Below are 13,407 nucleotides of genomic sequence, written 5' to 3'. Positions count from 1 at the left end.
GGATAAACAGAAGAAAAAACCCCCCCCCCCCCCCCCACACTGCTAATGTAAGGACTTGCCTTAAATGATGCCTCTTAATCCGATCATCTTCTTTCCTGTAACTGTCCCTCCAGTGCTGGTGCAGGTCTCCGATCCAGCGCTGACTCTGATGGCCCACGGAGTCTGTGCAGGTGCACCCTGCTCCATAGACTTACCTTGTGTCTCTCCTCATCTCCTGGCTGAAGATCTGAACTGCGCATGCGCCCGCCCCAAAATCCTTTGCGGCCGCCCGAGAAATTTTCAAGTGTTTGGCCGGGAGCGCGAGACGGAGACACAGGTAAGAACCCTTTGAAAAAGGTTTTTTTTTTTGCATACATCTACTGCTTGCCAGCAGTAGATACATGCAAAAACCAATTAGGTTTTTGTAACATTGGATGTTTACTTTAACTTCCATAGTTGGGAAGATACTTGAAAGTTTGATACATGCACATGTTTTTGCTAGAAAATAATTTCATAAGCGATAGTCAACATGGATTCACAAAAGACAGAAGTTGTCAAACAAATCTACTTTCTTTTTATGAGTAAGTAAGTAAGCAATAAATTACACAAATGACTGTGGATATAGTACAATTGGACTTTGCAACAGCGTTTGACTCAGTTCCCCACATGCAGCTAATGTATAAGTTAAGGTCAGTAGGTATAGAGCAGTGGTGGTGAACCTTGGCACTCCAGCTGTTTTGCAACTACAAGTCCCATAAGGCATTGCAAGGCTCTGACAGCCACAGACATAACTCCCAGAGGCAGATGCATGTTGGAATTTGTAGTTTTGGCACAGCTGCAGTGTCAAGGTTCGCCACCACTGGTATAGAGTATTCAATCTGTAATTGGATAGAAAACTGGCTTAAAGACCACTTTCAGAGAGTGGTGATCAATGATTCATACTCCGAATGGTCTGAGGTTGTTAGTGGTGTCCCCCAAGGTTTAGTGTTAGGTCCCTGGTTGTTTAATCCACTTATAAATGATATAGCGTTGGGGATTCAAAGTATAATTTCTGTGTTTTGCAGATGACACCAAGCTATGTAGTGGAATACATTCCGTGCAGGATGTCTCCAACTTACAAGCAGATCTGAATGCTCTGTGTGATTGGCATCTATTTGGCAAATGAGAATTAATGTTGAGAAATGTAAAGTTCTGCACTTGTGGACTAAAAACATGCATGCTTCATACACTCTAGGGGGAGAATGTTTGGGGGAGTCAATGATGGAGAAAGATCTGGGTGTACTGGTAGATCATAGACTCAATAATAGCATGCAATGTCAAGCAGCAGTTTCTAAAGCAAGCAAAATACTTTCTTGTATTAAAAGGGGTATAGACTCCAGCGATAGAGACATCATCCTGCCCCTGTACAAAGCATTAGTAAGACCTCATCTGGAATATGCAGTTCAGTTTTGGCACCTGTTCACAAAAAGTATGTTGTGGAACTGGAGAAAGTGCAGCGATGGGCAACTAAACTCATAAGAGGCATGGAGGAGCTCAGCTATGAGAAAAGATTGATTGACCTGAGAAGAGGTGATTAAGGGGGGATATGATCACCATGTATAAATACATAAATGGTCCATATAGGGAGCTCGGTGCCAATGTATTCACTTTAAGGTCACTGCAAAGAAAAAGGCGGCACTCTTTGCATCTGGAGGAAAAAAGGTTTAACCTTTGCGTAGGGAAAGCCTTTTTCACAGTCAGAACTGTTACAATGTGGAATAGACTCCCCAGGAGCTAGTTCTAGCTAGCTCAGTTAACTGTTTTAAAAAAATCTGGATGCATTCCTAAATGCACAGAATATTACTAAATATTGACTTCTTATACGTATAATAAGCACCAGACATTGTTGGTCCAGGGAATAGCCGATTGCCCAATGGGACCAGGAAGGAATTGTTTCCCCTGTTGGAGCAAATTGAGTCATGTTTTTTTTGGGGGGTTTTTTGCCTTCCTCTGGATCAACTTCTTTCTTCTTCTTCTTTTTTTTTCCTTCTTTTTTTTTCCTTCTTTTTTTTTCTCCTCCTATAGGTTGAACTTGATGGACATGGCTAACTATGTAAAAATGTACAGTTTCTTGGTTAATTTGTATTGTTCTTTTGGATATGTATATCAGGTGGAAACGATCTTTGTCCTTGATCACTCTTGATGGAATAGTCCGAAATCTATGTAATGGGGTAGCTGACATACAGTATATTCTATAAAGAACCTGTGCCCCGAGCATGCATGGGTGAACCAGGTGTTCGTAAGCTGAACCTGACTTTCGAGCCTCTGTTGTGATCTTTGAGGATTAGTTACTTTACACTACATGCAGCTAGAGAGGGTAGTAATGGCTTGTTTTAAAGCTCTTTTGCTGCTTGTTAAGACCTCAGGGTGTTAATGTCTATAGTTTGTGCGTAGGTGCTCTTTAAGGAGAATAATTGCATTCTTTTCCACTGTCTACTAATACCAGTTTTGATTTTCCCCAATAAAAAAATTAGCCTTCCACATTGTTATGTTAGCTGTTAAAATAATGAATCTTGATCTTGAATCTCAGGGCATGGGCCTGACATATAGACATTTGTCTTGCATTTATAATGCTCCCAACTGATGTAGTGTTTAATTTCTTCTTTTTTTTTTTTTATCCTGGCATTTAGATTATTTAATACTGAACTTCAGGCAGGCAGTTAAAGCTAACCCCCCCCTAGGCCTAGGATGCCTAGGATACCATTAAAAAGCACTTTTACTAACTTTATCGCTCGTTCTACCTGCAGCCAGTGGCTTCCTCTTCCCTTTGACATTGAGTTCTGGGTGGGCCCCTGGTATCCTCACTCACATTGCGGGGCTGCTGGTCCTGCATTGTACATTAAGGGCTTGTTCACACCGAAAGTGGTGCTCTGCGTTCCGTTCCACTGCAAACGCAAAAAATAGAGCAAGCCTGGTGTGTGTGTGTGTGGGGGGGGGGGCATGGAAGCGGTGCCATTGAATTCAATACACTGCCACGGCCCCTACCAACCCAGAGCGCAGAGGTTAAGTAAGTTTAAGTAAAGTTCTTTTTAAATGCTACTTAGGGCAAAAACAAGCATTTTTTTTAATGTGGCCAGAGTTCAGCATTAAAAACAAAGCTTACATATACATGTATTATGTGAACCGTGTTACCACCCAAAGGATTTGTAATTCTGCCTGGCCACTTTTAAGATTTATACACCCCGCGATCGTACGAGAATCGCAAAGTGTATGGAAGGCGTGCGACCGTTTCTACTGTATGGTCGCACGTCTTCCCTCCAACAAGCAGGCTGGAAAACCCGCCGAGAATCGTACAATTCTCGGCGGGTTAGTGGGGTGCTTGTTCGACAACTGCCAAACAGGCCGGTGTGCGCACGTCACCGGAATCCCACCCCTCAGCGGGGTGGGCTTGCGATGATGGCTAGTACGATCTGCCTGTCCATGATGGGCAGATCGTACAGTTTTTAAATTACTTTACAACCCTCGCAAGAGTCTTGTGAGGGTTGTAAAGTGTATGGCCACCTTTTAGAGTTGAGGAAAACAGTGGTGTTGCCTCCCCCAGTCTGCCAATTGAAAAAGGAAGGGGCAGTTACTTGTCGGCATATGTGCATGCAGCACAGCCTGATTGGCTCCTGGTGCTGCCCCTTCCTCTCCCATAGGATTGATTCTGTGCAGGGAATGACAAGATGCTAATATCTATATGGATTCAAGGAGTTTTGATAGATTTATGTAAAAATATATTCAGTTCAATAATGTTAAGTTGTGTATTTATATCAGCTATCTGCCTAGAGTTCAGCTTTAATACCTCCATCATTTAATTTAATATCTGGTGGGTCCACATGAAAACATCAGCTGATAGATTGTAGGTAGCCACATTCCTCTGTAGCATTTAACTTAATTCCATGTTGTCTTTTTATTCGCACCAAATGAAGGCACACCCTGAATTATTTAATGAATGAAAATGTATAGGAAACATTTGATGTAAAAGATTGTCCTCTTTATACATTTCTCTCCTATTTCTCATTGGTCATGTGTTTATGTTGAAGGTGTTTTTTCTTTCTTTCCAGTGTGCAAGGTGGAAGGGAACTTAACCCACATGCCAGTGGTCTAGGATGGCCAGTGAAGGCTCCAATATCCCTAGTCCTGTGGTGCGTCAGATCGACAAACAGTTCCTAATCTGCAGTATATGCCTCGACCGCTACAAAAATCCCAAAGTTCTTCCCTGTCTGCACACTTTTTGTGAGAGGTAAGTTGTCATAGAGTGTGTTGTTCTGTTAACTATGCTATGGGCATGTTCCAGGACTATACTTGTAACTGCGATATTGAGTGCTAGGACTGCACCCTCTCTTGTAGTTGAAAGTCTATTTCCTCCAATATATTTGTGTTTTGTAGACACTGTATAATGTGTCATTTGCAGTTGCTAAGCAGAAGACCCACAAATCACAATTATATGGCACAGCCAGTTATTACCCACTGCTAGAGATACTTCCTGTTTTATATTTTCAGTATCTTTACCATGTAATATTAGCACTGTACAGCATCATTTTATTTAACATGGCAGTAAAGTAACAGGCAGGCTGACAGGCAGGGTTAATATGACAGAAGAAACTTTTTTTGTTTTTGTTTTGTTTCTGTACACTGAACTGCACATGTGCAGCTCTGTGCACAGGCTCAGCAGAATTCTTGCAGAGATGAAGTACCACCTGTGGGCATTGTTTAAGTTGTGACTTTAATATAATAATTGTAATATTTGAAGAACTTTAGAAACCACTGTTTTTATGTCCTCTTAACACAATCGCACTGCATTTCAAAGAATAGCCCTCTATGTAAAAACATCAATTTCTTCCAGAAACCCTATATCAATAAAAAAAAAAAAAAAAATGGACTGTGCGTCTCTTCTTCAACCACTAAATGGTTCTGTGCATGTAGCAGGTAAATGATCAGAAGCCCCAATAGAAGCAAACCTTGCAACACAGGTGCTGATGATCCTAGAGTTGACCTAGTTCCCTTTCTTGAGCATTGATTTATATATTGACAACTTTTTATTGTGGTTGCTGGGAGTGCCAGTGAAACTTCCACGAATATTCGGGATTTAGGCAGATCTTAGGAGGCATGCAATATTTTATTTTAGTAATAAACAGCCATGTTCACATATTTTTAGCATGGAAATGCAAATGTATATTTTTTTTGGCTGAATCTTTCAAAGCATATTTGACTACTATTTTTGGCCCAGGTCCATACAGTGAGTTACCATTCTTGTCTCGTGACATTACAGGTGTTTGCAGAACTACATTCCAGCTCACAGTTTGACCCTCTCTTGCCCAGTCTGTCGCCAGACTTCAATTCTACCCGAGAAGGGTGTGTCTGCGCTACAGAACAACTTCTTCATTACTAACCTGATGGATGTGCTGCAGAGGAGTCCGGATAATGGTATTGAAGATTCCTCCATACTGGAGACAGTGAATGCTGTTGCTGCTGGAAAACCTTTGTCATGTCCCAACCATGATGGAAATGTAAGAAACCAACAATATGGAAATAACTTACCAACATATGGTGTAATAAATTTAAGGCCCCTTTGAGACAGGCATTAGGTCCGCCTGTCAATTTTTTTCAGGCGGATCTGATCGGAAGCCCATTGTTAGGTTATGATCTAAACAGATGGGAGTCCATTTACATCTCACTACCCCAGACTCTGTCCAGAAAACCAAATGGAACAGGGTGGCGCATCTGGGGTAATCTGACGTAAACCGACACGTCAGTTTGTTATAAATATATTTATTAATTTTTTTTTCACACAAAGATCTACATTTCAGACATTTTACGTGACTAACAAACGATTAACAATAAAAGACAAACTAACATGATCTCATAAATACCAACATTAAGACAAAAACATATCATAACATTGATTTAATCTCTTCTGACCTCCATGTTTTTCCCACTATTCGCAGCCTAGTCTGTATCTGTATAGTGCTAACTCTTCTATTTTCTTCTTTAGTATGAGTTATATATTACAATTTGCTTTTATATTTAACTACCTATTATATTTAGTTTTAATTTTTCAAGTCTTTACAATTCAGTGAGTTAGTGTCTATCGTTATTTATTGCTTTACGAGCCCAATATTCTGTGCACCCCTCATATTGTGGTACAATACAAAATAAGCATCTTATACTAATCAAAATGTGATAAAGTGTATCTTTATATAAGTACTATAAATTAGGTTCAGTGGTTTAGTATCATAGGTTAATCACTGCCCTATGAACCTAATATACTGTGCATCTCCCGCCCTATATCGTAATACAAAACCAACATCCCTTACCAGTCAAGGGGTAGTAATATACATCTATATATAAATTATTATTACGTGTGTCCTGTTATATCCTTAATTCTTATCAAAATAACCCCAAGCGTCAAAGAGTAAACTGCATAAAATAGTGCAACTCAGTACATCCTACCCTTCCTCCCCCCCTGCTCCCCCCCACCCCCCCATACGCGCTTAATTTTTTGGGTTATTCCCTTTTTATATAAAAGCTATTCTAGGCTAAATAAAACGTCAGTTTACATCCGTCTCCCCATAGACCTAACATGAGCCCATTTAGCTCAGTTTTTTTCCTCCGCAAGAGGAAAAAACTGGACATACACAGATTGTCACAGCGGTAACATCTGTTCCAAACTTAAATAGACCTTATCTGTTAGGGTGCCGTGACGGCAAAATGGGACAACCTGTACATGTGTGTATCTAAATGCTCATATAACTTCCACTGTCAAATTGCAGTTCTCTAACATTATTATTATTATTATTATTATTATTAACGTCCATCTGCAGCAGTGGTAGGAAATACAGAAGCATGAAATAGGTCATGTAGTTTCTCATTAGTTTCCACTTAAAAATGATCATCATACCTCTTACAGATGAAAGAATATTGCCTCTTTATGAATTACTATTTACTATTAATGAATGCATCTGTTTTATGTGAATGGGATTTCTTTAAGTATTGCCATGTGAATGGCCTGCCCTACAGTCAGAAAGAAGCTGACTAAATAGGCTGGAGATTAATTCTATCTGCTGTATGTAAAATCTTGTTAGTTTAACCTAACAAATCCCATTGACCTTCTTTAATTGTGAACAAATTGCTAATTCCTTTGTACACCATGTTTAAAGATTACCAGCAATAATCCAGATTGTGAGCTATGAGCCTTAGCTGTAGGTAAGATTATGTACACCAAGTGATAGAGTTTGGGATTATTTTGTTAAAAGCAACTCCATAAACAAAACTTGTATATTTCTGCACTCTACTCTTTCGCAGTGACCAGACTTTAAAATTTAACTTTGTAGGAATGTGAAAGGCGGAAGGCATTATGAACTTTAATCTTTGTGAGAAGTAATAATACCCATAAAGAACCCTTTTAATGTGCCTTGTGCTGCCCATTCATTTTGAATGAACTGCCAACGCACTAGCAAAGACAAAAAAAAACTGCACTATTTGTATCCACGCAGTCCACCACAACACATGGCACTACGTTACTGTGTGTTGCTTTAGTGCATTGGGGTGCTATACAAAATGAATGACACTGCAACACACTTATGAGGTGCGATACCATGTGTTGCAATAATACTGCAACACGTAGATGTGAAGCTGGACTTGGTGTTACCCTTAATCATCATAGGTCCACTTAAAGGATAATGCACAGAGAATAGCATTTGTAAATGTTAAAAACCAGTTACAAAGGAAAACCCCATAATAAAAGTAAGGTATCAGAAAGTTTTAAATATGGGACGAATCGTTGTTGAAACTGTGTAAAAATGAGTTGGAAAAGGAGTGCCCAATTTATTATGTAATCCCAATCATGATTCAAATCTGTGTGTGTGGATTAGAAAAAAAAAATACTTTTACTTTGTTGTGCTGCAGGTAATGGAATTTTACTGCCAGTCATGTGAAACAGCTATGTGCCAAGACTGTACTGGTGGGGAGCATGCCGAGCACCCCACAGTCCCACTCAAAGACGTGGTGGAACAACATAAGGCAGCGCTGCAGGCTCAGCTGGATGCCGTCAAAAAAAGGTACTGCAATCTAATGTTTATCTTGCCAGAAAGGCTGTCCTCTAATGTAACAGCATGACTTGATTAATGGACATTGGGTATTGCAGCTTGATTATTTGACATATGGCTCAATTCACCAAATAATACCGATGGTTATTTGCCATGACAGCCAAGGAGAGCAATACAGGAACATAACACAGCCAAGGGTGCTTACAATGGTCACAGTTTATTGCAATGTCTTGAATCTTAAAATTAAAATGTTCCTGTAGCTGCTGATGTACCACTGACAGTGTTCTAGTCTGCCCTAATTTCTGTTACTTTTGCTGACCGAGTAGCAAGCAACACAGTGACGTGGTGGAGGTGTAGTTTGACGCGGTGTGTTATGTAATGAGGAAAATAATTAAAAGCCCAGCAAAATGTCATCTGCGAATGACGGGTGTTACGGAGGAGAGGCAATGTAACCCCATTTTCCTACATTCCCCTACATTTTCCAGTTCTATTCTGTATCATTGCTGGTATTTTAACCCCTGATGGAGAAGGTTGGAGCCCATGAACGCGTTGGTATCTTCTCTTGTACACAAATTAACTGGACTTATAACTAGTCCTTTGTCACTTCCATTCTTACCTACATTTGTTACTTTTGCTGGATATATTCATTTACATGTTTATACCCTTTGTCAAGTTAGTGTTAGTGACCTTCTCCATTCCCCCATTTCATAATGTTTGGGCATGTCAATTGACTGCTCAGGCCTGAATACAACATCCTGGGGGGGAAGAGGAGAAGGCAACATGCTGCCACATACCCAGGGTATTTCTGAGGACTCCAGCAGATACAGTGGTGGAGGAACAGTGCAAATGTATCAGTGGATAGGAGGATTGGCTTTCAAGAAAATACTTCACTTTTTCTTGAATGGGCAAAATAACATATTCTGTTTGAAGGGCCAAGGGGAAGCTCAGGAGGCAGGGATGGGGCAAAGCTCACATTTTTCAGAAAAAAAACCCTGAACCTCATGCAACCTCTACTTGTGTATTTATTTTCATCATGTGCACTGTGTAAATTGTCCAGATGCGAGAGGCTTCCTTTAAACATGTTTTAGTTTTCAAATTGTCATTTTACATAATATCTATGTCCTCCTTTTATTTTTCTGTCACCTTATATATTTCTTTTAAACATTATTGTAACATGTTTATTAGGTTACCAGAAATAGACTCAGCCCTTCAGCTTGTGTCTGAAATCATCAATCAGCTAGCTACACAAAAGTCAAGCATCGTGGATGAAATCCATTCAACCTTTGAGGACTTACAGAAAACACTAAATGTGCGGAAGAGTGTCTTACTCATGGAACTGGAAGTGAACTATGGACTGAAACATAAAGTGAGTGTTTACCTAATCCTTATTGCTCAATATACTTTTAACTTGCAAAACATATAGGAGAGGCAGGCCTTGGTTACTGGTTTACAAACACATTGCCTGATCTATTCTATTGCAGCCTACTTATCTTGTATTACCCAATCGTTCTGTCTGTTAACTGTTACTTAGGTTATGCTGGTTTACTGAGTAATAGGTGTATTCTGTAATTTCCACACAGGTCCTTCAGGCACAACTGGACACATTAATCGAAGGGCAGGAAAGTATAAAAAGTTGTAGCACTTTTACAGCACAAGCACTCAACCATGGGACAGAAACAGAGGTCTTGCTAGTGAAAAAACAGATGAGCGACAAGCTGAATGAGTTGGCTGATGAAGATTTTCCCTTACATCCTCATGAGAATGACCAGTTGGACTTTATAGTTGAAACCGAAGGACTCAAAAAATCCATACACAACCTTGGGACAATACTTACTACAAATGCCGTGGCTTCTGAGACAGTGGCCACAGGTGAAGGGTTAAGGCAGAGTGTGGTTGGTCAGCCTATGTCTGTTACGATTACCACAAAGGACAAAGACGGGGAACTATGTAAAACTGGCAGTGCCTACATTTCAGCTGGGCTGTGCACACCCGATGGGAGCGTTACAGATGGAGAAATATTAGATAATAAGAATGGCACTTATGAGTATTTATTTACTGTTCCAAAGGAGGGTGATTTCACTCTTTCGCTAAGACTCTATGATCAACATATTAAAGGAAGTCCATTTAAGCTGAAAGTAGTGAAGTCTGCAGATGTTTCGCCTACCACAGAAGGTGTAAAAAGGAGGGTGAAATCTCCAGGCAGTGGTCACGTCAAACAGAAAGCTGTGAAGAGGCCAGCAAGTATGTATAGCACAGGCAAAAGGAAAGAGAACCCCATAGAAGATGACTTAATATTCCGAGTTGGTAAGTCGTGTTTGTCAGCTTCCAGGCTTTTGCTTCGCATGGTCATGTTTTTTCCTTTAAATATATTCTTCAGAGTTATAGAGCATGGAAAGGGGGAGTGAAGAGCAGGGGATTGGCTTGCCTTGTTATGCCAGTGTGTTCATAGGCCAGCTGATTCTGCAGGAAACAAAAACGTTTAAACCTCAAGGAGCAGCATCCATTGTAGGTGATTTAACCAATATTTGAAATTGCTTAACATTTTGTCAAAAATATTATTTTTGAGTAGATGTCGCATATAGGAGAGTACACTTAGGTAGGTAAGAGTGAAGAATAATGTAAGGGGTAAGAGGGGAAGATAGTTTTAGGACCAGGTAGAACCTTTAATATGGAAAGGACTACACAGACTCACTTCCCCCCCCCCCCCCTCTCCTCAGAATATGATGTGAAAGTAGAATAAATGTTAGATGAGTATATGGGAGAAGAAATGGAAGATGAGAAAATGAATACTGTCAAGCTAGAATATAGCATAAAATTTTTAGAAAAAAAAAATGTTTGTCTGTAATATCACTTTAATGCAGCTGTGTGTCCATTAATACATTTTATGTGAATTGCAATGTTATTTATTTTTTTAAACTAATGTAAGTACCTGCATTTGACATCGTATTAGCTTTGTAGTAGGTGTAAATCCTTTATACAGCAACACTCAGCCTAGGAGAGGGATGGGGAGGACTGGGAACCAATAAGGTGTGCTGCATCCACATTTGTTTACAAGCAACATGCTGATAGGAGGAAAGACCAGAATAAGCAGAGGTCTGACTTTATCAGTCTGCTGCTGCTCTTTCACTATCCAGTCAATAGGCTGGGGGTGGAGCAAGGTCTTCACTGTGTTCTTTAACTATAAGTGGTGTTGTTGTGGGCTGTGCTTCATTACAGGGCTGTATACATTTTAGGACTGGATAGACAGAAATACAAATCCTTAAAACTGTTCCCTTTTCATACGTATTTCATCTGTGTATTTTAGCTGTTTGCCTTAAGTTACGCTTTCAACTTGGGAACGTATAGTAGATTATACACAGTGAACTGTATAGGTTTAAAGCATATTTCCACTTTTGCAGTCACATTTGAGAGAACACTTTTTTATATGTTTGTTGTGTGTTCCTATTCACACAACATACCCAAAAATATTTTTCAAAAAAATATTTCTTACCTTTTTTTAAGATGGTTTTTTTTTCTCAGCAGGCAACATGGCTGATTTCCATTTTTTTCTCAACACCTTCACAGTGATCTGTCCTTATAGAAAGACTTAGGACTGACATTTTAGGATTGTGTTTCTCTCATTAACTTCATTAACATTTGAATGCAGAAGCTTGAGTTGTAATCCTTTTTAAAATGGAAATACTCTTTAAATTGCGCCAGTAAAACAAAGCAAGTCTCTCCAACAACTTAGGTCTCTGCAGTAAATATAGTATATACCCAAGGTCCATAAGTAGCTTGAAAAGCTTGCAGATTTTATTTTGTAATATTTCTATTCAAGTTTTCAGTAATGCAAGAAGAGAGTTTCTCTCATCTGCACATGCTTGATGTTTACTGACATCTTTAAAGTTTTTCAGATGGCAGTTTTAGTGCTAAAGAATGTTTTCTGCATCTATTGATGGCCTCAGTGGGACACACAAGAGGACATCTCTTCTTAATTTCTCTACGCTTCATGAGACTTTTAGATGAGCGTGTTTTCCTTCCAATATGCAAATCTTTGGTTGCATCAGCCTCCCATAAGTTATAAGACATGTAATAGAGAGGCCATGCTGATAGGACTATGCAATAGTATAACATAAAACAGATTCCCTCCTACTGACAGGAAGGTCCGGATAGAGGCAGTGCTGCACAGCTGTTATACTGGGATTAGGGCACATAAAAAACATACGTTTAGCTAATCTTGAAATCTAAAAGGTACATACTGTATATGCCTGTTTTATTGACCATATACCAACACTATTTGTATCAACACCTACACATTTTTGAAGTCCCTGTAATTTGGATAAACAGGACAAAAGTTTTTCAGTAAAATTACAGTACTTGTAGTAAATTGGTATTTACCTACATTTAGTTTAGTTTAAATTTATGTTAATATCATAGTATTTATGAAAAAAATGAGAAGACAGCCTCATATGTTTTAGAACTCATATTCAGAGCTATTGCATTGTTATTGCTGAGTAAACAGACACCAAAACTGCAAAATTAGGTCAGATCACAAAGGTTTTATTTCGCATTAGCATGTTATGTCATATGTGCTTCATCTGTCCTCCTTCTGATTGATATGCAACATATTTTCTTGCTTTTATAGGTACAAAAGGAAGAAACAAGGGAGAATTTACCAATCTCCAGGGTGTAGCTGCGTCAACTAATGGAAAAATCTTGATTGCAGACAGTAACAACCAATGTGTCCAGGTACTGCGAAGAGAAATATTAATGCTGGGGGTGTCTGTGCTTATACAAGACATGAGATCCTGAGCTGGACAAAAAACATTTGGAATGAGTGACTGTCATCTCATGTTTACCAAAAGTAAACTTGTTATGTTGTAAAATTAGTGGTACTGCTAAAGCTTTCTAGTAGTTGCTACCATTTTAAAGAAACACCCAAGGCCCCAACCACAGCTAAGCCAATGCTGTCTTTCTTTCAAGAGTCTAGTGCTAAAACTGCAGTGACCTGTAGAGGTTCTGGCATTGGGCTTGTGAGTGGTGAAGTAGGGTATAATCCCACGATGTGTGGATCTTAGTGCGGAGTTGGACAGAAGTCCAATCCCAGTATACAACCATGGCCTGGACACCAGGTACTCCAATGAGACACAGGGCTTACTTTAAAGATTATCAAAGAAACCCTGCCTGGGCTTCAGCATTATTGTTAGGTACTAGACATGTGCGATTTGTTTCGTTCCGAATTGAAATTTGGATGAATTTTCTGAGATTCAGACATTCAGCTGCATCTAAATAGAAATAATAATCTGAACGAACCCGAATTCCCAATAAGGAAAACTTTGTATGCTACCAAATTTCTTTCAAAATGCACACTTATTGTTTA

General features: G+C 39.4%; 1 protein-coding gene across 4 annotated transcripts in view; it reads left to right on the top strand.

The window, feature by feature from the left end:
• The window catches only part of LOC108799876 (tripartite motif-containing protein 2), a 104,363-nt gene that overhangs the window by 79,308 nt on the left and 11,648 nt on the right, over positions 1-13,407 (top strand). For all 4 annotated transcript variants that reach the window (XM_018571807.1, XM_018571809.1, XM_018571810.1 and 1 more), the window contains exons 2-7: positions 4,065-4,243; positions 5,273-5,510; positions 7,909-8,060; positions 9,234-9,414; positions 9,629-10,352; positions 12,673-12,776. In XM_018571807.1, coding sequence (XP_018427309.1) covers positions 4,110-4,243; positions 5,273-5,510; positions 7,909-8,060; positions 9,234-9,414; positions 9,629-10,352; positions 12,673-12,776 — 1,533 coding nt within the window. In that variant the 5' untranslated portion in view covers positions 4,065-4,109. The remainder of the gene's footprint in view (positions 1-4,064; positions 4,244-5,272; positions 5,511-7,908; positions 8,061-9,233; positions 9,415-9,628; positions 10,353-12,672; positions 12,777-13,407) is intronic.

The sequence above is a fragment of the Nanorana parkeri genome, unplaced genomic scaffold, assembly GCF_000935625.1.
Source record: "Nanorana parkeri isolate BGI_ZX_2015 unplaced genomic scaffold, ASM93562v1 scaffold1843, whole genome shotgun sequence".
Classification (NCBI taxonomy): domain Eukaryota; kingdom Metazoa; phylum Chordata; class Amphibia; order Anura; family Dicroglossidae; genus Nanorana; species Nanorana parkeri.
The sequence above is the reverse complement of the archived record's forward strand: the minus strand, read 5'-3'. Positions and strand labels throughout refer to the sequence as shown.